Source organism: Cucumis melo, chromosome 1 (genome assembly GCF_025177605.1).
Source record: "Cucumis melo cultivar AY chromosome 1, USDA_Cmelo_AY_1.0, whole genome shotgun sequence".
Classification (NCBI taxonomy): Eukaryota; Viridiplantae; Streptophyta; class Magnoliopsida; order Cucurbitales; family Cucurbitaceae; genus Cucumis; species Cucumis melo.
This window is the reverse complement of record NC_066857.1, coordinates 34,511,008-34,537,510: the sequence shown is the minus strand read 5'-3', so window position 1 is coordinate 34,537,510 and position 26,503 is coordinate 34,511,008. Positions and strand designations below refer to the sequence as shown.

The following is a 26,503-nucleotide window of genomic DNA, read 5'->3' as shown; positions in this document are numbered from 1 at the left end:
ATGTAAAAATTCATTTATAGTTCATACAAATTATCATATATATATATATAGATAGAATAAGAAAAACACATGTACATATATATTGGAATAGATTTGCATAGAATACAAAGTTAAACCCTAGGTAGAAGTTATGAAGCAAATAGGGAAGTGAAAGTGATGGGGAGAAGAAGTGGGGTAGGGCAAAATGATAGGGGCAGTGGGAGTAGTTTAGGGACAATATAGGGGGAAAGGGTATTAATATATTATTTGTTCATTTATTTGTGTTTGTAATTAAAATAAGTTAGAGAGAGAGAGAGAGAGAGAGAGAGTTGAATGAATGAACAGTGAGTTTTTGGGATGAGCAGATGAGATAGAAAGCAATTGCATGGGGATGGCTAAACAGTACACACTTACTTTTTTTTTCCTTCTCATATATTATATATCATTGGAACTCACTGTTCACTCACATTTATGATGTCATATTTCTGCCCCCCCAAAAAAGCACTTGTATTTATTTTTCATCATTAATAAATTTTGAGAAAGAAAGGGTGATGATGGCCTTATCTTTCAATAGGGTTTTTCTTTTAATAAATAAGAAAGAAAGAAAGAAAGAAAAGAGAGAGTTGTGTGTTTGTGTTCATGTGTGTGTTTGCTTTGCCTGCCAATCAATGCCTTTGCCTCCTTCCATTTTGTACCTTTCAAGGCTTGATATCCAATTGGTTGCATCTGTTGTTATTATTGTTATTATATTATTATTGGAGCAAATGGCAATAATCCGTATCAAATGTGAGTAGTTGTAATTATACCATCGCCACTTACACAAACTATTATAATTCAACTCTCGATTTTATAATAGTTGTATGAATTGGATTTGAATGACAAAAATTGGATTCTCAAATTTATGCCATTGTTACAATTTTGTATATATTTGAGAGAAAATTTAAAAATTGTATATACATTTTTTGAGTACGACAATTGAGGATCGAGAATCGAACCTTCCATCTCTAAAATGAAAAATCACGTTAAACTCACTTTGACGAGTAATATTAATTTTACGATCTACCCTTATAATTAGTTAGTCTCGCATTTTTATATTCTATATGGTTTTTTTTTTTATATTAGTCGTCATAAGTGTTTATAGGTTCTTATAACTATTTGATTTTTGTTTTTTTTTTTTTTTTATTTGTTTTCACACAATTCTTATTGCTTCGGGTATTTTGTAATTAAAGTCAAATTTCAATAATAATGTAAATGATTGTTTTATTAAAAAAAAAAAAAAAAGAATTACCAAAATTTGTAACCTTGAGACCAACTTTTATTTATTTTTTTAAATTACGTGTAGGATAAGAAATGTGAGTAGAATTGAATCCATAACTTCAAAGTCAATAATGGAACACATTTTTTGTTAGTTGAATTATATTCATTTTTACTTTACACAAACGGGCCTTTTTCTGTTGTCTCACGTTAAAAGATTTACAAGTGTTTAATTCCTAGAAATTCGAAACCATTTTACGAATTTAATTCATATATGTAAGGTTTTGTTCTTATAAATGGTTGCTCGAGTCGAGTTCTTGAAGAAGACTCCAAGTTTTTGGTCACGTCTTTCTCCCTAATCTCATTCTTCTAACTAGCCCGAGCAAAGTTTTCACTTAATTTCAATCATTCCGTGAACACTAATCCACACATGTGAAGGATAGGGAACAATTTGGTACCGAGATTCTACCACAATTCATGAATTTGTCATTCTCAAACATAACAATCGATTTCTTTCATACTTCGTTCCTATAACAATAAAGTATTTGCGGACAGTTTTTCTTTTTTGGTTGAAGGGAATTTTTAGAGGTTATATGCAGTATTAGGAGAATAAAAATATCTAGAAAGGAATAACTAAATGGTGTGGAATATATGTTTAAGATAGATATATAATGCGTTATGAGAGTATATATGTCTCGAAACACTTACATTAAAACTATTTTTCTCACCAATTACTTCTAATTCACCTCTCAAACTACTTTCTTGTTCTTTCCTTTTGATGGTAAAGAAGATATCCGATTGTACTGCCGATCTATCGTATCATTTAAAAAAACAAAATAGATTACATATTATTAACCATAATTAATATAAAGTCATCAGAAACATAAACAGTAACATAATAACAACTAGGTGCTTTCAAATTCATATTCCAAAATGCATTATAAAACATAAGTTGTCATTAAGTAAAAAAAAAAAAGGAAAAATAAGATTTAATCAGATATTTTAATACACCCTAATCATACTAAGTCACTAATAGTCATTTATTTATTTATTTATAATTGTCCACCTTTAACCATTATATTTAAAATAAAATATTAAATTTAGTACTTTAACATTAATTTCTATAGAAAAAAAATAGCAAATTAACAACAAACATTATAAAATAAGAGTTATTATAAGAAAATATATTAAAATTAAACATCTAAAGATAAGATTAAAAAACAAAAATCTTTTAAATCGACGAACACATGATGAATGTCGTCCTTTTAACTATTTGTATGCCGTAGATTAAATTTATACACAACATTTTCCCTCGTTAAAAAAAACGAATTAAGTAAAAAGAAACCATAACTTTTGTATATATTAATTTTGGATTGGATAAAAGAAAAGATACCTCCAAATCAGACATAATTTTTTAGGATAGTGACTTCTTATCTCCCCACTTCATACACAGTTTCACATTTTCACATATACCCAAATCATATAGGAAACCCCTATAGTTTATTTGTGGCACAAAATGGATCTAAAAATCTATACCAATAGTCCCACAAACCTTCCACAACATTCTTTCTAATAACACACACACATATATATTTTTCTTCTGTTTGGAATTCAAATATAGTATGTAAGAATTAGATATTCACTTATATGTAGTCCTCTATGCAAATTCAGACCCACACTATCATAAGAATGTAAAAAAGATTCAATTTTAAGGAAGAGAGATTATAATTAGGGTACCCAAAAAAGTCTATAGACTGATATTTTATAATGAAATTACAAAACTAGTTTAGCACTTTGTCACAGGAATGTGTATTAATTAGCTAGTATAAAAATATTTTGTTTTTATACTATATGTTCTTGTATAACAATTAGGTCTTGGTGGAAACGTAATAGATCAATGAGAATATGAAACTATTGGGTCTCGTTTGATTACTTTTGGAGTGTTGTTTAATTTACTTGTGTTGTGTGTCATTTAATCATGGGATCCTCATACAAATCCGTAACTAAATAACGCAATAATCCAAATTGATGATCAATTGAGGGTGTATTCAGTACGATTACTTCTATGAATTACATTCTATAGTTACCATTACAACGCAATCATCATTATTATAAAAAATAATCAAATTACGTTTATGATTTAAACTCACTAGCATTAATTCATACATCAACTTTCATTATGATTTGGTAAAAATAACCTAAATTACGTAGTTAATTAAAATTTTGTCGCAACGAATCTTTTCAATTGAAATTTAAGAAAGGAACCAAAATTCGAATATGATATAAACATAAGGATATGGAAATCCAAAATGGGTCAAAAACAAAACATATGGAGGGTAGAATGATTGAGTTTAGTAGGTGAAATGATTTGGAAATGATATGATTGGGGGAAACAAGAAAATGATATTGAAGAAGAGATTGATTAAAGCTAATCATTGAATTTAGAAAGTTTCTAAATTAAAATAAAATAATTCAATTTGTCACTTCTACCAATGCCTATAAAGTTTAATTAATGAGGATTATTATTATTCTCAAAATAATTAATAGTTGCAAAAAGTTAAAACAATATCATATAATAGATATTTGCTCCAAATTACTTATGTCTACATTAATATTCTGCTTAATCATAAAATTGCACCCCTAAAATTTACTTTTGTTTTCTTCTTCAATACAATATTAATATTAATTTTGGTACATAAATTTCAACATTTAACTTCTCGATGTGATAATATATTTTAATTATTTAAATTGAATTTAATCGACGTCTTAGAATTATTTTTAAAATTTATAAAAGTGCGATTGACATAGAATTTAAACTTTCAACTTCAAATTTTTAACTAGAGAAATTAAAATATTGAAAACATTTAGATAATGTATTGTTTTTTAGTACAACAACAGTTATAGAAAGGATGTATTGAACTTCTGGTCTTTAGAGAGAAATATCATGTTCTTTAATAACCTCAATATGGCGGCTAACTCACACATCGCATTAAACATATAAAAAATTATGAAAAAAAAAAAGAATAAATATAAACCTAGCATCAAACTTGATGTAGATAAAATTAAAAACTTGTTGTAACAAATGAGTTTAGAAAAAGGTATATGAATGAACTAAAAAATCACATCAAAATGAAAGGAATCACGATGATACAAAACATAATTAAGAAAGACTTACCACCTATATTAATAAGTAGTATTTTTTCTTTTGGCAGCTCGATCACATGAACCTCAAATTTAAGCATGCTTGGCTTAGAATAGTCGTCCTTTTTTGGATTAAATTTTTTTATAAACGAGGACAAAACATATTGAACGATTTTGTGATGGTTTTTGGAGATAGTTTTCACTTTTGAAGACAATTTAAGACAAGTAAAGATGATGTAGTCAAGTCAAAGATGATAAATATTGACTTGAATCTAATAAAGCCCATAAATTTCTCTTTAATTCATAATATATCTCTTTTCAAAGTTTTTTAGATCAAAGTTTTCAGTTCAAAAAACTAAAAAAAAAAAGTGTAAAGAAGAGAAGAAAGTGACATGAAAAAAGGTGAATGGAAGGATAGGGGATGGTGGAGATGGTCCATGGGCCATACATTTTTTCCAATGTACAAAACAAAGCATTGAAATTGTATAGTTACCCAATACCTACTTGACCTCTTTACAAACTCCATTTATTTATATATATGCATGTATTAAAGAATTTATAGGTGTTTAGACTATGTGTGTAATTTTACTGCATTCTATGTCTGGGGTTTCAATGTTTGAAGTTCACAAGTTTTGAGTTTGATTTCAATTTAGTTTATGATTTTCAAAATAGTAAAATTTTACTCTTGAGGTTTGACTTTTGTATCATTTTGACTCTTAATTTACATCTTAAACTTCGATTGATCTTCACTTAATACTCACTTTAGTTTTAGTGTTTAGTGTTAATGTTTATTAATTAGTTAAAACAATTAGGAAGAAAAATTTGAAATATATGAATGAAATTGAGATTAGTTTTCTAAGGGTTTTTCTTAGACATCAAAATGTTTGATGGTCAAATGGATTGTCACGTGAGATTAGTCGAGGCCTTGGCATTCACGAATTTAAAAAATAAAATTTGAAATTTGAATTATTGAAAAAGAAAATTGGATGCTTAGAAAAAAAAACATTTTACGCAATCATTATGGGTGAAGGTTTTAATATAGGCCCAACCGGCCCAATATCGGCCCATTCTAGAACCCGGGAATTGCGACTCATCGTTGGCGCTTCTCTATAGAACCCTAAACTGTTCGTAAGTTAAAATCCTCTTTCCGCCCGAAAGATTTCGTTTCTGCCAACGCGCCACCGTAGACATCTGTTTTCACTCAAGGTACACTCATTTATCTCTCTTTCAATTTCACATTTAGATCCGCTAGTTCTTCATATATTCACTTTCTTAATGTTTCGTCTTTTGTATAACCCATTCCTATTTGTTATGGCATTTTGATATTTCATGATACTGTGAAGATTAGATGTTTTAGTTATGATCTCTAAACTCTTGCCTGGTGTTTGATTACCTCGACTTTCTTTCATTCATTTTCTAGCATTGACTGCATTTCCCATTTTCATTATCTTGCATTTGTCCGTTCAAAACCACTCACAGATGAATCCAGTGTTTTTTTCTTCTTCTTCTTTTTTTTGGATAATTTAGTGGGTTTTGATTCTAATGTATTAGATTTATATATAGGCGTTGGAATTTAAATGGTGGCATGCTTCAATGGAGTAAATAATAATTAACAAATTTATGCATTTAACCCAATGATAATTTGCCATCATATATATCGTTTACAAACAATTTATTTTAACGCTATAATAATTCATTAAAACTGAAAGTGTTTTTTTAGGATCATCTATTGTATAGATATAGATTATCTTTTATACTCTAAATTCAAAAAGGCGTGTTTTCTCCATTGATAGCTCGGACGACATTTCAACCTTTAACAGTCGTTGATCTTCACGCGTAGATAGACTTCAGGCTATCACCTCAAACCTCGAGTGAAAATGGTAATTTCATTTAAGTACTGGTTTCTGTCTTTTGAGTTTTTCGTTACTGTTTATCTTACTTTAGGTGCTCAAGTTGTTGCTTTTTTTTTTTTTCTTCTCGTATCTCAAACCTGGCCTTCACGGTTTTTTTCAACATTTGGTTTATGTATGTGGACTTTGATTTGATTTGGGTTTTGTTTGTCAGTTGTTTTTCTCGTACTTCAAGGATTTGGTGGGCAGAGAGGTGACAGTTGAGTTGAAGAACGACCTAGCAATTAGAGGAACCCTGCATTCTGTAGATCAGTATCTCAACATCAAACTGGAAAACACCAGGGTTGTTGATCAAGACAAATACCCTCACATGGTATCCAATTTTCTTTTACGTGTTTATATTTCTGCAATATATTTGATAATTATTTTGAGGTCCTACACTTGAGGCAAGGCTAACTTCGATTTTGTTTTTCTTTTTTTACCATTTCTCATAGCACCCCTTCTCATTTCTGCTTCTTTTGTATTAAGGTCCCTTTGGTTCATTTAATTAGAAGGTTCTCTCTAGAGAAATAAAGTTGTCTTAACCATTGAGTCATTGACATTCTTTTTGTTGTTTTTATTTTGATGATTTGAAGGGGAGGGTAACAGGGTTTTCTATTTGAGTTATCCTCGTGTTTTCTCTTGTTCTCTTTCCATGTCCTTGCTATAGATTTCCCATTTTGTAAAGAAACACCTCATTTCTTAGTTGAATTCTGAAAAAATAAACAATTTTTTTGCAAACTACTTTATGAAGATGGTAGTTGAAAGACAGATGTCGGTTGCTGATTATTTTAGGAATGGTATAGATTCTTGTTTTTTCATGATGTTAAGTCAATTATTTCACATTTTGTCAGCTGAACATTGAATTTTTGTTGGTGGTCATTAAACTTATGGGGTTCAAATTCTCTCTTCAGCTCTCTGTGAGAAACTGTTTCATCAGGGGATCAGTGGTGAGATATGTTCAACTTCCACCAGATGGTGTTGATGTCGAGTTGTTGCATGATGCCACCAGACGCGAGGCTCGAGGTGGCTAATATCACTTGGTTTGTAAGTTTTAATGGAATTACATGGAAAGTATTAGAGTGCAATTTTTAGCGTTGTAGTAGTAGATGCAAAAAGAGACTTAAGTTGTAAACAAATCAATAGTAATCTAACAACGTATATTTCTTTTAAAATTTGTTGAAAGTATATATATTAAATTTCTCTTCAAAATAAACTGACTAATATAGAATGAAGTTCTTTTTTCAACCAACCCCTTTGAGCTAATTACAGCTTGAATATTTTTTGAGAGCCTAATGGCCTTGTGACTAAAATCTTGATGGAAGTATTTCGTGGATGGGGCTTCCTTATGGCCCCTTAGGCGAGCACCCTTCTCATCTAGAGGACCATTTTGTGGGGTAGAGATCTCTTTATCAGAGGTTTTAGGTGGAAAGTCGTTAATTATTGGGGAATTTTTATTGGCCAAGCTACTTGGATAATGAGGGATGGGTCCAATGTTCTCCTCCTTAGAGCAGACTGGAAAGACAGGTGGGTGGCAGATTTTATTGTTGCCAGCCGAGATTGGATAGAAGACATTGTTGGAGATGTTTTCCCCATTGATGTGGACAACATCCTTAATTCTCCATTGGGGAATAGTCAGGCTAAAGACGAGATTATTTGGAGCTTGGACTGTAAAGGGGCCTTCTTCGTGAAAAGCCTCATCACCTTTCGATGAATACAGCCTCCTCAAGGGTTGGTCTCCTTTTCTAGCCATGATTACGATGTTTTCATGTGGATGCCATTTGGGGGTCAACAAGGTTGCACCTAGAGCAAAGATTTGTGCTCGGACAATATTCATGGACACATACGATTCCACCAAGGAAACATAGACAAAAAAGGGGACCATTCTTAACCGATCTTGTTGCAATGGCAGGAACTACTAGGAAATTTCTAGTCATGTCATTTGGTTGTGGAAATTCTTCTCGTTTTATTTTCGAGTTTAGATAGATTTGTGATTGATATGAAGGATTTTTGCAAACAGGGGAGTTGTTATCATGTGGCAACTTTGGTCTCATCGCAAGAAGCAAATTTGTAGGCTTTCATTTTCATAGTGGAGAGAGTTTGTAGAGCACTTGGTGCGTTTAGGGCCCCCCTCGGTTGTTAATGGACTTGAGACTTGGCGAGAGCCGCTTAAAACTAGTAGTAGATCAAGTCGAAGAGAAGAAGGCCCTTGGGTTAATTTTTTACGACTCTTGTGGGTATCCTGTTGGGGTACACAATGCACAGGAAACCCATTCGACTTTGTTGTGATGTATTTTGTTCCTTAGCGAAGGTCAAAAAGGGGTTTTATGTTTTTTGAGATGAGATTATCGGTACCTAGAAAAAGTGTCCTCTGCTTTATCGAATGACTTGTAGATGCTTTAGCTTATAATCGTCACCATTCAATGAAGTTTCTTCATTCAGTTATACGGAGAATTAGCATTTCAAGTAAGGATCGTTAGGAAATGAATCACAAATGATTGATTTACCCACTCATGTAATATTATGTTTATGTTCAACAAGTTGAATTATATAGTTTTGCCTTTGATATCCAACTGATTGACTATAATATTAACTCATCCAAAATTTAAAATTGTAATTACAAAATTGCTCATACAAGATGAAGAAAATATCCTTTGCAAGAAAGAAAAAAAACTATTAGTATCTCTAAAACTTAATTTGGAAAGATAAATATAGTAATTTTTATATCTATTCAAATATCTGGTAGCCCACCCAAACTTAATGCACAAAAGAGACCATTAAAGAACTCTACAATTCTTATTAAAAAAAAATGTCTACTAATTCATTACACTTGTTATCGATATTCAAGCTTAAGGTTCCATAACTCAAAAGCTTCAAAATAAAATATAATTAATTGATATAATATTTGTACTAAGAGAAAATGTGTAAAAAATAAAAAAAGAAAAAAAAAAAAAAAAGAAGAAGAAGAAGAAGAAAAGGGGGTAAGAGAGTGGGTCCCAGTGGAGAAGAAACAATAATAAGTTTGGTAATAAAAACCTTCTTCTCATCCTTTTGCTTTGGTCTTGTCCCTCTAACAAGTTGGACAGTTTCTTTTGTTTGATTTTACGTCTCTATAAAGATTTCATAGGGAATCCCATTTTCCCCTTTTCTTCTTTTCATTAATTATCCAACCCTTCAAATCATGTCTTTATGTTTTTCTAACTTACCCTATAATTTTTTCTCCATATATTATTAATAATTATTTTAATAAATTACTTACGGTATGGAGATTTCCCTTTTTTCACTTTACAAAAATCTTCTCTCTCTATTGTCTAAACAGTAATTAGAACCAAAATTTTAATTTCCTTCTTGTCTTCCTCTTTAACCCACATTCGCGCTAGATCGATTAAGTTTCATTAACGTCACTACAACCGACGTATTATCAAGATTGTTGGTTATTCTAATGGTAAATCTATGGTACAACCCTTTCTCGACCTAGGTTAAGTCCTTTTCTTAATTTAATTATAATTTTATCTTTTAAAAATCATGAAATTTTGATATTTTAATTATATCTTTGTGTATATATAGTATCATTATTTTTATTTATAACATTTTATTTAATGGGAATTGCATTGGAAATGCTCACTCCAAGAATTGAATATTTTTTTAAAAAAAATAATTTGTTTGAAAATAATCGAAACAAATGATTTTTCTTTAGCAAAAAAAAAAAAAAAAAAAAGTTAAATTTTACCTGAATTAAAAAGAAAAAAAAAAACAAAATTTTCAAAACTACTTTCCTTTATATATTCGTAGCTATAGCTACCCACCAAATATTAAGTATAAAATGTTATTAATTAATTTATGAACATGCTTTTATGTTAAAAAAAAGAAAAACAAAATTGGATAATTATTATTTTATAATATTATACAATTTACCATGGGATTACACAAGTAGATATTTTAATTAAAAAGTAAATCAAGTTTAGTGTACTTTTAAATACTTTAATTCCATTGATTAATAAGTACGATGAGTAGTAGTTAATTAACAAACTTAGAAGTAATAAACATAATCACTGGGGTTGACCCAACCAAATTATATAGAATCTGTCTCTTTGGAACAATTCCCCCTTTTTCTTCTTTCCAATTTTAATTTTTGTGAAATTGTTGACCAACTTTTTTAATTCTTTTTTTCCCACCCAATTTCTGAAATAATAAGCAAATAATAAAATTGGGTTTTAATATAATAATTAGAAAGATAAAAACAATAATAAATCAAAAGAAAAGGCAAAAGAGAATTTAATTCGTTGCTTGGGAGTAAGGTTATGTAGTGGTCCCTTTTGCCTTAACAATTTTTACTCTTTCACATGGAAATATGATTATGACTATGACCCATTTTTCACTCATTCTACACACTGCTCCACAAAATCCCATTTTTATTTTTTCATTTTCTTTCAAATATTATTTAAATCCCAAATACTCTATTTATTTTATTAAGTTGATAGAATTGAGCTCGCGTCGGTTATGTGGAGACCATCGATGATTTGTTTGATCGTTTTTTGGTAACCTACGAGGAGAGAGAGAGAGAGAAGTAAATGTGTTGAAGATAAAGATTTAAAGATAATTAAGAATATGGTATGTTCGTCGCAATCGGTGAAAGTTTTAAGTAATTTATTTTGTAGTCTAATAGTCAACATATGTAGCAAATATATTAGGTTTATATCGATTATCGCTTATTGAGGTTGATTATAAAGTGAAATTAGGGTTTTGGTTAACGAGTTTGCTTAGAAGGTTTGTAGGTAGGAGATAATGGTGATGTTGAGAGCCAATATCTCATCATTTTTAACTTACCAAATATCTATTCATCAAAATACCTTTCGTTCTTATATATGCTTAACTTAAGTGAGCCAATTTTAATATCAAACATTCGAAAGAAATATCAAACATATAGTTATAAGAACAATAGTTTAGGTAGTGATTAATAAGACATTCACTTCTACTTTTTTGTCTATAAAGTTTTTTCACGATCTCTCTTGTCTTCTAATTCTTAAAAAAGAAAAAAAAAGACTTCTCAACAAAACGAGCACAAAACACCAATGAAAAGAATTTAGCGTATTAAAGTACGTAGTATCATGCATATTATATTTGTTCACACTATAAATTTATTATTAATATTAGTAGATCTTATGTCGATATGACAGAGGGAGTATGAAATTAGGGTGGATGACCTAGCGGTCCAATAAACGTCATGCATAGGTATACAATAAATGTCTTGTTTTTTTAGTCAACAAATAATAATAGTAGTACAAACTAATTACTCCGATCCCTAACCAACTCATTGTGGACAAGAGGGAGAATACTATCCAGAAACCATCTTTCTAGATAAAAAAAAAAATCATCGTGAAATAAGGTCATAATTTGTTCTCCTCTCTCCAGATGTGACAAGAAACAGAGGTATTAACTAGATTTCCAACATACAAGACATCCTCAAACAAGAAAACCATACCAGTAAAGCCATTAAAACATCCTCTAGTTAATCACGTCTAATGTATCTGGTTGTTTAGAGTGAACGAGAGTCCAATTCATTACAATCACCTACTACTGTTTAATATGCCTCTCAACTCGTGACCTTTTGAGATTAGTAGAGGGTGTTGCTCATTAAGTCTAAACTCGTCCAATGAAAAGATAGGAATTAAGAATTAAGTTTGTAAATATCGATAAATTTGGAAATATCTATAATTGAACGATGAAAATATATATAAATAAAGAACTCAGCTAAAAACATTCCCCCAAAAAAATAGTAAAAAAGAATAAAATAGTAAAAGATTTAGGGAAAGGAAGGAGATAGGGGTTATTGGGAGAAGACATAAACAAAACAATGCAATACAAAGGCTAAGGTACAACAAGACAAGGCAGTGTTGTTTTTTTGGTACTGTCAACTACTTGGACTTTTACACCACAAAATTTCAAACACACAAACACATTTTTCATTAAACAAATCCAATAATCTTATCCTGTTTTTTCCCCTTTTTTTCACTTTTATATATATTAAAATATCCTTTCGATTCAAATTCCTTCAATTTTAGTTTATGCATTTTAGACTTTGGAGAGAGAGAGAGAGAGAGAAGTGATTTACTAAAAAAAAAAAAAAAAAAAAGAACTAGAGAGAGAGAAAGAAAGAAGAGATGAGAAGAAGGATAAGATTCAGTATCAGAAGAATCAGAGACTTTGGAAACTTTGTTTTGGTAATAACTAAAAATTCAAAAGCACTTCTCTTTCTTTTGTTTCTAACACATCATTTTACTTTGTACGGTCTAAGTTGTACCAATGCATCATTTCTCTTTCTTTCTTTTTTACTACAACTTAGTTTATTAACTTTCTTATCATATGATATATTACCCTCCATATTTAATTCTCAATTGCTTTGTATCCCGTTAAATGATGCTTCGAATGACTAAGTACCGGTTGAGTTATCTACGCTTTTGTTACATTTATGTTTAAACTCTAGACACGTCTTTATTATGTATCCTATAAATTTTCTCACTTGCGAAATTGTTCTTGTTTTTTTTTTCTTGTGAACATAACCAACACATTGTTATTTTCGATTATTTTACGTCTTATGTTCCTTATCTATTGATTTTGTAATAGTAGCAATGTAGGTTTTTTTTTTTTTTTAGTTTTCAAATTCATAACTTTTTAGTACTAGAAAAATTTGAATTGTATGAAATATTATTACAACGAAACTTTTAATTAAACATGTACTATATAAGATAGTAAAAGTTTACCTTTAATTACGATGAGATTCATCAATATAGTCGAGAGTCTCGAGACTATATTTGTTGGGTAGTTGAAAGTAAAGCACTAAATTGTTATAGGTTAAATTTCATCTACTAATTAAAGTAAATATTTTTTTTAATTTCGTATTTATTTGGTCGATATATTTTTTATTTCAAATTTAATCAAAATGATAATTAGAACTCCAACGTCTAAAAAGGTAAAGTAAATATTTTGACAAGCAATCTATACCCTACGTTTAAATTTGTTTTTCTTTTCTTAATTATAATTAACCGACGTATATGAATAAGAAATTTAAACCTCCAATCTAAATAAAAGAAATATAGCTAAACCTTCGAGCTACCATACTCATGTTAGCAATATATCGGCATACTTCTATATATATATATATATATAAACTTAAAAAAAACCCTATAGTTCTAAGAAGATGTAAGGGATTAAATAAAGACTAAGTTTAGAAACAAAAGCTTTATTTTATATTTTGTTGTTCTGATGCTTGATGTCCTGTCTCTCAGTCTCACCTCAACTGAGTTTAATTGGCTTTACTCTTCCTTTCCTTTCCTTTATTTGTTTATTATTCTCAAGTATTTTTCCTTTTAAATGCCATTTCTTAGAAAAATAACAATTTTCCCTTTATGGTTTTTCCTTGAGATATTCCTAATCTCTGTAACATCCTCTCTGCCAACTACAATAGCTTTCCCTGCTTCTATGGAAAAACATATATACGTTGAATATAATTAAACTTTCATTGAATTTATATACTAAATTCTACAGTATAATTCACGTCAATATATATATATATATATATATATATATATATATATATATATATACATATATATATATTTATCTTTGTTTTTTTTTTTTTTTGTCAATTTTATTTAATTTTTCTTGAATAGTGTTTCTGACATAAAAACATGTTTGGCCAGCAAGAAATATAAAATAAGATAAAATGAGGCCATGAACATAGAGTGGACCACCCTTTTATTTATTATTTTTTCGAGAAAAATACAATCTTTTTCTTCTTTCTCTTTAGTTTATCGAAATAAATACAAGTAAAAATAAAAAAGAAAGAAACTTGAAAAATACCCATTTGCCATTTGAAGAAGATTTCAAAGCCCATTCCAAGCAGCTTAAAAGCCTTCATTTTGCTAAGAGATGGAAGAAAATGGATTATAGCCAGAAAACAAATTGAAGAACAAAGAAGGAAAGGAAGGGTACACAAAACCATAACCCCATTTCCTTTCATTTTCATCTCTCTCTGCTAAGACTCTGCCAGAAATCAAGAGTTTTGGAGAGAGAGAAACAGGGAAAAGGAAAAAAAAAAAAAGAAAAAGAAAAAAAAAAGAAGAGTTTAGAGAGAGAGTTTAAGGTCATTCTTCCATTTTCCAAGCTTCTCTTGTACCTCATTTCTCAAGCTTTTATTTTTTGTTTGTTTGTTTGATAAGTTTTAGAAGAAGAAGCTTTTGTTTTTTTTTTTTGTTCTGTTTTTATTGTGGATATTATGAAGATTCTAATGAATACTGGGATCTGTACCTATTTATTTTTTGCTCATTTGTCTGTTTTTATCTGATTCTTAGTATTCTTTAACATCTTTTATACTCATTTGTCTACATTTGTCTAATTCCTTCAGATTTTTCATCTGTCAGAGTGTGAAGAGTTTCTTGGGGAAGTTTCTGTTTGGCTATCAAGAAGAAAAATCATAAGACTTTTTCTGTGTTTTTCGTTTTGGAGGCAAAAGAAGTTAAATGTAAGTTTTTCTTTTGGTTTTGTGGTAATGTTCATGTTTGTTTTAAAGTTTTTTTTTTCAGTGTTTCTAGGGTCTGTTTCCTATTTCATTGGATAGAAAATTTCAAATCTTCAATTTCCTTTGCTTTCTCACCTTTTCCCTTAAGTTCTCTTAGCAACCAAACAGATTGTTATGGATAAGTTCATTCTAAAGCTTTAACACAATGTAGGTTTTGAGTTCATTTCATATTTCATTTTATTTGATATGTTATTTTCCTTTTTTTTTTTTTTTTTTGCAAATGTTACTGTTGATTGTTGCTTAAGATGAATGAAGATAGACAAATGGAATTACATTACATGGACACCGGCTTTCCTTACACAAATACAGAGAGCTTCATGGATTTCTTTCAAGGGCTTCACCAACATCAAGTGCCTGCTTATGGCAATGCTGTACCATTGCTCGATCAGGTAACAAAGCAGGTCATGAAAAACTGATGTAATTTATTTGTCAATGCTCGAGCCCGAGTTTTTTTCATTTGAGAGAATAGTAAGTATTGGAAATGGACGGTGATTTGTTTCTCAGGGAAATGCTTACTGGTCAATGAATATGCAATGTTATAAATTTGGAGTATCTGATCATGGGAATACGTACTACGGCCATTCGGAGGAAAGTCACCATTTACCACCTTCAATGGATGTTGGTGAAAGGGAATGGGAGTATCCTACTTCAGCGGTGAATGTCGAAATCCCCGAACCATCCTATGCGCCATCCGTGGAAGAAGATGTTGTAGATGCTCATTCTATACCAGAAGAATGTAAGTGTTGACATATCTGATACTGAGTCTGTTTATTTCATACTTTTCAAAGCTAACAATGAGTTTATCACTATCACATCGTCCGGTTGAATCGTCGGTACGTTTGGATCTTATCAGCATCTTGTTACTTGGTTTCCTGTTTTGCAGGTGATTTAAGCCATCGGGAGGAGACTAGTACTTCTCAAGTATGATGCTTTCTCCTTGATTTCGCAATATGCCTCCTTTTCTGTTATGACCATGATCTACTTAATGCTCCTTACGAACCGTGCATTAGTCAAAAAGTTATTTGGGATCCTTTCACGTAACTCATTAAATAATGAACTAGGGGTTCATCTTATTATCATCAAAAGTTGTAGAATGTTCATCGAATGTTATTATTCTTAAAGTTTTAGTTTATGTCGAAAAGTTTCTCTTTCTGATCAGTTTTGTTCCCAAGGAAGTTTCATTACTTTTGAACTATGGGAATAGGTTCCTTTTTGGTTTGTTAGGGCTCATTGTATCAGTCTTCTTTTGTTCGTCTCTTCAGGTTACATGGCAAGATGAGATTGATCCTGACCACATGACTTATGAGGTACGATTTCAACTCTATCATTTAGAAACCAGATTTGTTCAAGAACATGTTTGAAAAAATGTTCTGTAGATCTGCAATAGATTGCCCTATAGAAGTTGAGGCTGTTCTTCACTTGAAACCCATGTTTTATTGAGCACATGATTATGTTGCTTTAAAGAAAAGGTTTTAGCTCAATTATCAACTAGCCGCTGGTTTCTTATGGCCATATAAACTATGGTTGGTTGTGAAATAAAACCTTTTCTTAACAAACTTACAGGAACTGTTGGACTTGGGTGAATCAGTTGGAACTGAAAGTCGGGGTCTTTCCGAAGAACAAATAAGTTTGCTTCCGACTGCACGATGCAAGTTAACGAGCTTTTTCTCAAGAAAAAAGCTCGATGAGAGGTCAGTTTTTGACAAATGTTACATTTCAGTTATCTTGCACTATCTTCGTTAATCTGCTTTACTTGGTGGGTATATAAGAAGACTCCTGTCAGAATAACTTTGAATCATCCGTCAATAATCGGTTCAGTGTCAATGTAGATGACAGTTTCTAATAACCGGTTTGGTGTCAATGTGTCTACACTGTAGTCATATGGATCCATTTTTCTGTCATAGTACACAAGTTAATGCAGTTTAACAAATCCATTCGCTTTGGTTTCTTTAATTTTTAGTGTAGCAATGTCGAACTTGAACCTCTAACCAATGTTACAAATAAGATAATCATACAAGACACAAGAAGATGTTTACATCTTGGTACTTTCTCGATACTGTATCATTAGTGGAATATTTGAGTCATTCAATATTACTCGTTTTGTTTTCTTTCAACTGCAGATGTGTGATTTGCCAAATGAGGTACAAGCGAGGGGACAAACAAATAAAATTACCCTGCAAGCATTTCTACCACAACAAATGCATAACCAAATGGCTCACCATCAACAAAGTCAGTAATTTTCTTGGCATTCTCATATCATACTTTCACCATTTCTGTTATAACTTGATCTTCTACCTTGCCACTCACCATCATTTTTATCAGATATGTCCGATCTGCAACATCGAGGTGTTCGGAGATGGAAGCACAAATGCATCGGCCAGTGATAACTGACAGTAGATTTTGGAAGCTCTAACATTTTGTTCTTGTTCATCTTTTCCCATTTTTGCCTTCTCACTTTCATTTCTCTCCCCATTTTGTAAATCTCTACTTAACTAAGCGAATCAAGTACACTCTAATCCTTACTCTCTCTCCCCCCACGCTTGCTTATGATCAAGAGAAAGAAAGAACATGTAACCCCTCTTCTTAACTTGCCAACTGCTTACTAAAATTGAAGTCTAGTTATTTTCTTAGATTAAGTAAGATTAGCTTATTTTGTAGTCATTTTATGGATTGGTGGTCACCTCGAACTGCTTCAAATTAGGATGTTCCGGAGTTGGGGTGAGTTAGATTAGGTTAATATAGACGTTTTGGATCTAACCCAATTGTTCGAGTTACATATTTGTTCAATCTAAGTGACTTTAAGACCATGAATTCATTTCATCATTTATTTCAAGTTTTGTAAAAGAAATAGTGAGAATGATATACTTTTTGAGACTCTTCTTACCTGTTTTCACTTGTTTCTGTGACTTTATTGAACTTTTGTTTTTGGTTGACTAAATTTCATAATTTTTTATGTACAAAAAAAAAAAAAAAAAAAAAACTTGATTTTCTTTCTATCATTTATTCAGCTATATCATTGTATTGTATTGTTATTTTAGTGGAAATTTGAGAATATCAACCTTCTAACTCAAAGGGAAAAAAATTAAAATTAAAATATCATTTTTGTTTGCATATTTTAAGGTCAATAACAATGATTTTAATGTAACAAAACTTAGTGTGGTATATGTGTTCAATAAGGATATTTTTAAATCTAACCAAATGAGTTAATATATTTATAAAATATAATAGCATTTTAGATTTTAAAATTGCTAATAGAAGTCATCCTATCGATGATAATGTCTATTATTGATAGAATTTAAACTGATGTTATACTTTGTAAATAATATTAATAGGTTTTGCCATTTGCAATAGCTTTTGATGACTAAATTTAATATTTAAAAAGACAATGGTTAAAATTCGATAACGTCACCTCAATTACAAATATTATCACAAAAAAAAAAATATAAATATAGCAATTAAATTCAAAATATTAATATATAATAATATTTTATAAAATTACAAATATGACAAAAAATGTGTAAAAGAATTTATTTACAATTTTTAGAAATTGAGGTTATATACTAAATTATTATTCCAATAATTACTATCATGGGTCGAAGCCAATCGGCCCAAAATTGAAAAGCCCAACAACCTGACAAATTATTTAATATTTATAATTAAACAATAAAATATTATGAAAAGAAAAAAAAAAATCCTCCAACGGTCAAAACCAAAGCTGCCCACAAAAACGTTCACAAAAAAACGCAGAGAATTCTCCAACACAACGGTCACTTCTTCTGCATCACATCACCTTCTTCTTCTTCTTCTTCTTTCTCGGCTTCTCCATACTCCATCTTCTCGAGCTCGATAATGGAACCAGCAAAAGTCGATTGGAAAAATGTTCAATGGAGATTCGTAGAGGACGAATTGTACGAGCACATCAACGCCCCCAAATGGGTTGATTTCACCGCGATCCACGACCCCGTGGATGATGAGGCCTGGTTTTGTCGACCAGGTAAGTTTCTCTTCCTCTCGATCGATCGATCGATCCTGTTCTTGGATTTTGAACTCTTTTCTGGGAGTTCTTTTGCGTTTTTAGGTAATGATGGGTTTTGTTTTCTTTTGGGTCTGTGTAGATTGTAAGCATCCGAAGACGGCTGAAGAATTACTTCGAGTAACTCCTACGAAGGTATCGATTTATTTCTTTCTTTCGTTTTCTTGAACTTTGATTTCGTACTGTTTGATTGACACTTAAGCGGAAAGAATGTCAAGATTTTGCAGATTTGAGCTAGGTTGAGCTAATCTGACAAAATCAGGGCACAATGCACATGGTTTTCTTTTTTCTTTTTCTTTGCCCATATGTTCTTTTCTTCTAAATTTACTGCCTTTTTCTTTTTTGGAAGCTTACAAGCCCGGGTTACAGCACTGATACTCTTCAATCCAGTGATCGTATAGGAAGGTACTGTAGTTTATTACAATAGTTTAAGTTTTAGTAACTTTGACAGTAGGTTTTTCTTCATTTCAAATAGATCCGAGTTTTTTTTTCTCATTTCCCTTTTTGGGTTAATTCAGAGATGGAAAGTTGAAGAGAAGAGGGCCTCCTCAATCTTCAAATAATGAGAATCAGAACCCCAATTCTTCTACGCCTCCAAGCCACACAGCCAAAGCTACTACTAAGGCAGGGATCAAATCCAGTGCAGAGAAGAAGACATTGATGGATGATGGGCAACAGAAGAACAATGGGGCACCATCGCTGAAAAGCACACTTTCAGCAAGGAACTTATTTGCAGGACGAGATATTCTGAATCAAATTACAGAATTTTGTAATGAGATAAAGAGAATGGCTATTAGGGTAAGGGAGAGAGAGAATGTTAAGCAGCAATCAGCTATGGAGAATGGTGTTGAGGGTGAGAAGAAATGTGCAGAGAAGGAGAAGGAGGTTTCGGCCAAGGGTTTGAATGATCTTGAAAAGGAGAAAGAGAGGAAGCCATTTGGTGAACTTAGTATAGAGAAATCTGATGGATCAATCAGTAACAGTGTAAAGCAAAAGAAAAAGATCAATATGTGAGTAAATTGTTTTCAATTTTCTTGTTTTTAGACTCTTGCCATGTTTTGTTGTGTGTTTGTGAATCGTATGCTTAATATGAAAGTGTAAAGCAAAAGAAAAGGATCATTATTGTATATGTGTGTTTGTGAATCATGTGCCTAACCATTTTTTGGCTTTTAAGCCTATGTCAGACGATGTTTTGTTGTGTTAGCCAATGATGAGTTTATACAAAATTTGATGCAGCAAAAGTGCGGCAAACGACGAAAATGTCTTGATCCCTTTGGACTTGGAGAAAGTATGGCACAAAAGAGAGGATAACACACTGCAAATCCGAACCAATCCACCATCTCCTCAATGCTTTTCCAGCATACGTGCTCCGAACAAAATCCCTGCTTCAAAACCATCGAGATCTAGACTAAAGGTAAGGAATGGAACCAATAATTATTATTATTATATAACAGCTGCTCAAACTTCTCTGATTGATCATCTGTGTTTTCGATTAGGAGAAGGAAATCAAAGAAGAAATGGAAGAGGTAAAGGAGGTGACGAAAGGAGGGGTATCTGCTGAGAGAGTTAAAGCCATTTCTTCTGTTGTTGAAAAAGAAGCAAAAGCATTGGATGTTCTTTGGTTTCTCAAGCCTTGCACTCTTTCCAACTAAAAAGTTCAGGAAAACTTGAGCCAAAGTGTCATTCGTTTAGAATATTCTTTCATTCTTTTTGTGTTGTTCTAATGTCTTGTAAGCTTACAGATAATGGGGAAGTTCCATGTTGATAAGATTGCTGTATTTAGCCACCAAACAAATTTTCTTGAACTGAGTTTCATTGAACAGAAAAAGTATTCTTTACAATATAATAACACCGTTTAGAGAAAGTTGATCCTTGTTGCTTTATTTGTATGAACTTTACTTGATTCTCTGCTAGAAATGGTGCTTATGATTTTGGTTTTGGATTTCATATGATCTTGATCTTGGCTTGCCTCTTCTCCGTTAGACAAACTCAGGCAATTGTTGTTTAAGTATATAATAAATGATGTATGGTCTAGGAAGGTATGGATTCATTTTTTTTCTCTTCTAGTTTTAAATAAAGAAGTCTTTTATCCCTCTCTTCATGGTCATAACTTTCAAAAACTTCACGAGTTTAATGGTGAATGACACGACCTTCTTTAGCTCAATCAGTAATCGATTTTGTAATTATAACTAGAAAATAAAATAACTAGGATTCGAAACTGTCTGTTTCTTTAGTCCTCAACTCATAACATTGTTTATAATTAAAAGAAGCAAGTTAAAAAAATGCATGATGAGCAGTAATGAGAATACTGAGAAATTGTTCTTTTTAAAATGGAAGCAAAAAAAAAAAAAAAAAAGAAAGAAATTCTCTGAGTTTACCTTCGTATGTATGTTGAAAACACTTGTGAATGAAAATTTGTTGATGCCTTATTGAGAGTAGATGTAGGTGACCACTATAATCCTCTACGTATTCTTCTTCTTCCCTTAATCTTCACACTTGTGTTCTTGCTTGATTGTTTTCTATTCGAAGAATTCTTCTCTTTTGCTATATTTGCAAGTTTTTACTTGTATGTCAATATTTTTTTTAGCAATACAATTCCTTTTGATATAATTTTTGTTATGAGGCTCATACTAAAAACGTGAAAGAAAGGTAAGTTGTAAAAGTGAACAGAAAAGTAACATGAAAGAAAGAATTTCTTGATCGAAAACTTACTGTTCACTAACAACCTCAACAATTAAAAACAAAGGAATAACATTTTCATTTTGGTTGATTTAATCCTAATTGCATTTCATTTCTAGTTCAACTCAATTTATTTCAATTCTTCACCAACAATAAATTACAATTCCTTCATCCAGAAACTAGGGTTGAACATAATAAATCGAAAAACCAAGTCAATCAACCAAATCGAAGTCGATCGGTGTCGTTTGGAAAAATTTCAAATTGAGAAATTTCAAAATATGTTTGTGTTAAACCGACCGATCGACATTTACTCATCGATGATCGAGGTCGGTTTGCATATTTACTAAACCGATCATAATCGATTCAGTGACGATTTAATCAAAAAATTGATTCCGATGATCAACCCTACTAGAAACTACTACTATTACCCTATAACCAAAATGGTTGTATCATTCTTGAAGGACAATGTGCCAGTAAACTTATGAATAAGCCCTAAGTAAATAAATATTGTGCCTTTTCGACGTGGCATTATTAAAATTAGCATCCTACGTGTCATACAAGAATGGGTTTCCCGGACGCATCGCACAACATGTGCAATGCACGTGCCGGTCCTTCAACCGGCTCCATCATCCTCAAGAGTCGAGTCTTCTTCGCTTTGCAAAAAAAAATTCTCCGCTTCGTGGTTCTGTCTCATTAGCTGTTCGCTTCAGTCCTTCGTCTATTAGAAAAACTAGGGTTTACTTTTCCTTTTCGTGAAATGGCTATGGCTGGGCGTATGAGATCGATCATTCCTCAATTCAATCAGCTTCTGAAATCGGAGTCACAGATTCAGAGATCTGCTCTTACAAGAGCCCTACTTTGCCCCACGACTGCCAACTCCGAGGTTAGAATCGTTTATTTCTCAATCTGTTTCGTCTCCTACTGTGCTTTCCTGCATATGGGCTTTCATTTTCCTAATATTTTCGGGAAAAATCCGGTATAAGAGGTGGTGATGGGCTTTTGTGCCGTCAAAACGTCAGTGATGTAGAATGAGGAACGATTAGCGAATCCCTAATGGTTTTGCCTTTTTTTTTTTTTTTTTTTTTTTTTTTTTTTTTTTAACTTCTTGATCGACTATGATTTTGCAAATCCCTCATCGACATTAACGATATTGTTTATAATTGAATACAAGCCTGAGAAATAAAGACGATCGGATGGGACTTAGGCATTGTACATTGGAAAGTCCGTGGAGATGAGGCATTCCCCCCTGCTAGAAAAGGGTTTTAAACGAATGGCTTCGATCTTAATTAACTAAGTGGGGATCTGGGATGCATGGTTTCCTTTTTGTAAAGAACTCCAATTTAAGGTTTGTATTTAACTAGTTTCAAAAAATCATAGGAGTTCTTATTATATGTTATGGAGAATGATTCCTTTGGAGGTTGGATTTGAGTAGCTCGGAAGAAGAACCTTTTCCTTAATCCTTTGCTATCAGAAAGAATCGTGGCATCTTTCGGTGTGAACCTTGTTGAAACAAACCTTTAAAAAAGGAAAACCCAACTTCTAGCCAGTTCAGTTTGTGATGACGAAACATGTAGTAAAGTATTTCCATATGTATTGGTTTCTTTTGCGGTTCACGCAAATTTGGGGAAAAATAACTAGAGGAGGTCTTTCCTTTGCTATCTTCCTTGCATACTTAAGTTTCTATGAATCAGTGTCCTAACTCCTAAGTGGAAATTGCTGCATTTTTGGACCTTTTCTCTCCAAATTAAACCTATAAGAAAGTTGTGCCTTAGAAGTTGAAGCATCGAGGGAAAGCACTATTGATAAGCAGGAACACAACTTGATTTCGTCCATTTTTTCCTCTGATCTCTGCGTTGGTGTTTCCATTACATGGAGGCTATAATATTTTCATTCCAACTAAACAATCTCTCTCCACCTTTCAAGCATTAGGAAAAGACTCACTCAAATGGTTTTTGCAGGGTCTTGTGAGTTACGAAAATGGTGGGCTTGGGAAAATAGTAGTTTTCATGGAATACTTTTTGGTAGTCAATCAATTGCTTGGTTGCCATATGTCAATTCCTTTTTTTCTTCTAACAATTCTTCTCCATAGAAAGGTTGGGTAAACAGTCTCTCACCATGTATTCTTCTATTTTTTCCTCAATGGAAGGTTATTTGTTCACAAAAAAATAAAAAAAATAAAAAAAATAAAAAAAAATAAAAACACTTTTTCTTCATAGTTTCTGATATTTACACTTTTAGTTTAAACAACAAGATCGGCCAAACCTGATGAGATTGACACCATTTTCAGCCAAGCTAGTGATTTCTCATTCAAGTTAAACAGTAGAAGCTCTTAATATTATGTTCTACCTGTTACCGTACTTTGCTGGAATTTTGGATAGGGGAAAGGAGTAAGGGAGTAAGGTGAGATGCTCAATTGAACTAGGAGAGCCGGATTCAATCTTCTATCTTTGGGTAAATGGAAGTTTCTCCACTTAATTTAGCACAAACTAGTCCTGAATGAGTTGGTTTTTGGATTTCGCTGAGAGCCAGTCCCAAGTAATAGTGGCAAAAACTCCTCTTAGCTTTTGAAAGTATCTACCGATCTCTATGTTTCCTCGCCTCCTATTTTTTCCTAGTGATCAAATAGATTTGGAAGCTGATTGTCAAACTCCTGCTTGCAACTGAAAGAAATTCCAAGTTCTTTGTATTAATTTCCATCATGAATCATTATCCGTTTGGCCTCCAGAGTCTGTCTTGAATGTTTTGATTTGGTAGGCACAAATTATAGTCTGCTTCAATCCTCATGGATGTGAAGTTTCTGGTTGTCATGTGTTTGTAGTTGTTTATATTCAATCATTTTTTTGTGACCATTCATCTCTCAGCTCTTGATTATTGAATCAATTTTATCCTTTCATTGAATTAATGTGAATGTTTGTTTTCCTTCAAGTGCAGATCTCGAGGAACTATGCAACTTCTTCCAAGAAAACCGAGGCAAAAGTTAAAGTAATGGAACTGGCTTGCATTTACTAGGACTTAAAAGTTTCACTAGTTTTATGTACCAGTCATCTTCAGTTGTTGTTTACTGAAATGCAGAGTATACATGTGACCATTATATGTTTCTCCGATATATTGACACATAATTTGGTTAATTTCATTTAGCTCTCTTCTATGTACGGCATTCTAGGTTCCTGTGGCTTTGTTTGGGGGGACTGGAAACTATGCCTCTGCTTTGTACATTGCAGCAGTAAAAGCTAATTGCTTGGATAAGGCTGAGACAGAGCTTCTAGACTTTACCGAGGCTTCAAAGAGAAGTACCACCTTCTCTGAGTTCATAAATGATCCCACAGTGCGTAAAGATACCAGGATCAAGGTTATTAACGATGTTTGTGCCGAAGCTAAGTTTTCAGAAATTACGAACAACTTTTTGGGTATTACTACTACTCATAGCGTTTAAATTTTGATGTTTTCTTTCTTTAATTTAAGAAAAAAAGGTATGTTTAAACAAACAATTTGATACACCATTTTGTGATCACACTCCTATCCAGCTCTATTGGCTGAGAATGGAAGGCTGAAATACGTAGACAGCATTTCAAAGAAGTTTCAAGAGTTGACAATGGCTCATAGAGGAGAGGTGAAAGCCATTGTGACTACTGTTATTGTAAGTTCCCGAGCTCCTATAATGAAATTCATTATCTACCATGGTTATAAGTTATGATATGGCATATGGCTATCATCCATTTACCTATAGCGCTTAATTCTCTTGCTGTACTTGATGCCATTGCATGGTTTCATATTAATTTGGATTCAACATCCAAGGATAAGTTAATATACATAGATGTGGGAATTGGCAGGTAATGCTTAGGAGATAAATATATTGCCTTACACCTTGTTGTCATATCTTGTAATTACAAAGTTAAAAAGAATATTCAATGTTAAAAGTTGCAAAATGTGGTTCAATTTCTCTGAGGGTAGAGATATTTAGCTTAGAAAACACAACTTAGTATTTGAAGACATTAGGATGATAACATACAACCACTGGAAGTCTGGTATTAGAACTTGAAACACTCCTGTTTTTTCTTATAAAAAAAAAAAGGGAAAAAATCCTTCTATTTTGAATTTTTCATTTTGCCACAGCCCCTCCCTGCTGAAGAAGAGAAAGAACTGAAGGAGACTCTACAGGATCTTATTGGAGAGGGGAAAAAGGTCAAGCTTGAACAGAAGGTACTTGAAATCACGGGGTTTGCCTATTTTTTGGTCTGTTTTAACCCTTTTATCAGGCACATCTAATCTTTTGTATATGCCAGATTGATCCAAGTATTCTTGGCGGAATAGTAGTAGAATTTGGGGAGAAAGTGTTCGACATGTCGATTAAGAGCAGAGCACAACAGATGGAGCGGTTCTTGCGAGAACCTGCAAACTTCGACAGCCTCTGAAAAGGGTAGTTTTTACATTATGGGGATACCTTCTTCCTGCTTTGAGCTCTACCATTTTTCAACCATGAAAAGAGAAACTTTGGTGTTTTCCTTCTCCCCTTTTTTTGCCTTTACATGACGGGCGGCAATGCCTCTCTTTCTATGTATGCCAATAAGAAGTTGATTTTTCTTCATAACTATATCCATGTTGGACAATTTAAATTTGATGAATATGTGCAGCAGTCACATTGGAGGATTTGATTGTGGATAAACATCTTTATCTTATTTTTTGGATTTGGTAGTTTGGAATTAAATCGTAAATTATGTATTCTTTTTTCAATTACATTTTAATCTTGTTTGCCCCAATCAAATTTTCATCGATGAGTTATGGCAGAAACAACTTATTTCAAATCACAAAGAATAATATTTTGAAGTTGGAAAAAATTAAATGACAATAATAAGGAAAAAAACACAACATATTTATTAGAATAATAAATTTGTTTCAAAGATCCAAATGGTGGAGTATGGTTTGAGTCTTGCATAATTAGAGGTTAAAAAA

General features: G+C 31.9%; 4 protein-coding genes across 6 annotated transcripts; all 4 read left to right on the top strand.

Moving 5' to 3' along the window:
- Window positions 1–5,451: 5,451 nt before the first annotated feature.
- LOC103499918 (sm-like protein LSM2) lies at window positions 5,452–7,438 on the top strand. The gene is made up of 4 exons (XM_008463059.3): window positions 5,452–5,580; window positions 6,168–6,254; window positions 6,439–6,597; window positions 7,178–7,438. The coding sequence occupies exons 2-4, from the start codon at window positions 6,252–6,254 to the stop codon at window positions 7,295–7,297; spliced, it is 282 nt and encodes a 93-aa protein (XP_008461281.1). The 5' UTR covers window positions 5,452–5,580; window positions 6,168–6,251; the 3' UTR covers window positions 7,298–7,438.
- Window positions 7,439–14,115: 6,677 nt separating this feature from the next.
- On the top strand, window positions 14,116–17,598 carry LOC103499919 (E3 ubiquitin-protein ligase BIG BROTHER). 3 transcript variants are annotated; one of them, XM_008463061.2, is made up of 9 exons: window positions 14,116–14,406; window positions 14,684–14,784; window positions 15,087–15,230; window positions 15,346–15,577; window positions 15,725–15,762; window positions 16,104–16,148; window positions 16,405–16,532; window positions 16,962–17,070; window positions 17,164–17,598. In XM_008463061.2, exons 3-9 carry the CDS (start codon window positions 15,087–15,089, stop codon window positions 17,230–17,232), a joined length of 765 nt encoding a protein of 254 aa, XP_008461283.1. In that variant the 5' UTR covers window positions 14,116–14,406; window positions 14,684–14,784; the 3' UTR covers window positions 17,233–17,598. The 3 variants fall into 3 exon arrangements, with proteins under 3 accessions (XP_008461283.1, XP_008461282.1, XP_050944233.1); XM_008463060.2 differs by having other exon boundaries at window positions 14,668–14,784; XM_051088276.1 differs by lacking the exon at window positions 14,116–14,406 and having other exon boundaries at window positions 14,549–14,784.
- A 922-nt stretch (window positions 17,599–18,520) lies between these two features.
- Window positions 18,521–20,738, top strand: LOC103499920 (uncharacterized). Its single transcript, XM_008463063.3, has 6 exons — window positions 18,521–18,835; window positions 18,957–19,009; window positions 19,224–19,279; window positions 19,393–19,884; window positions 20,111–20,288; window positions 20,371–20,738. The coding sequence occupies exons 1-6, from the start codon at window positions 18,691–18,693 to the stop codon at window positions 20,524–20,526; spliced, it is 1,080 nt and encodes a 359-aa protein (XP_008461285.2). The 5' UTR covers window positions 18,521–18,690; the 3' UTR covers window positions 20,527–20,738.
- Window positions 20,739–22,113: 1,375 nt separating this feature from the next.
- Window positions 22,114–26,216, top strand: LOC103499921 (ATP synthase subunit O, mitochondrial). Its single transcript, XM_008463064.3, has 6 exons — window positions 22,114–22,436; window positions 24,485–24,535; window positions 24,717–24,960; window positions 25,078–25,190; window positions 25,667–25,753; window positions 25,837–26,216. The coding sequence occupies exons 1-6, from the start codon at window positions 22,311–22,313 to the stop codon at window positions 25,963–25,965; spliced, it is 750 nt and encodes a 249-aa protein (XP_008461286.2). The 5' UTR covers window positions 22,114–22,310; the 3' UTR covers window positions 25,966–26,216.
- Window positions 26,217–26,503: the final 287 nt, after the last annotated feature.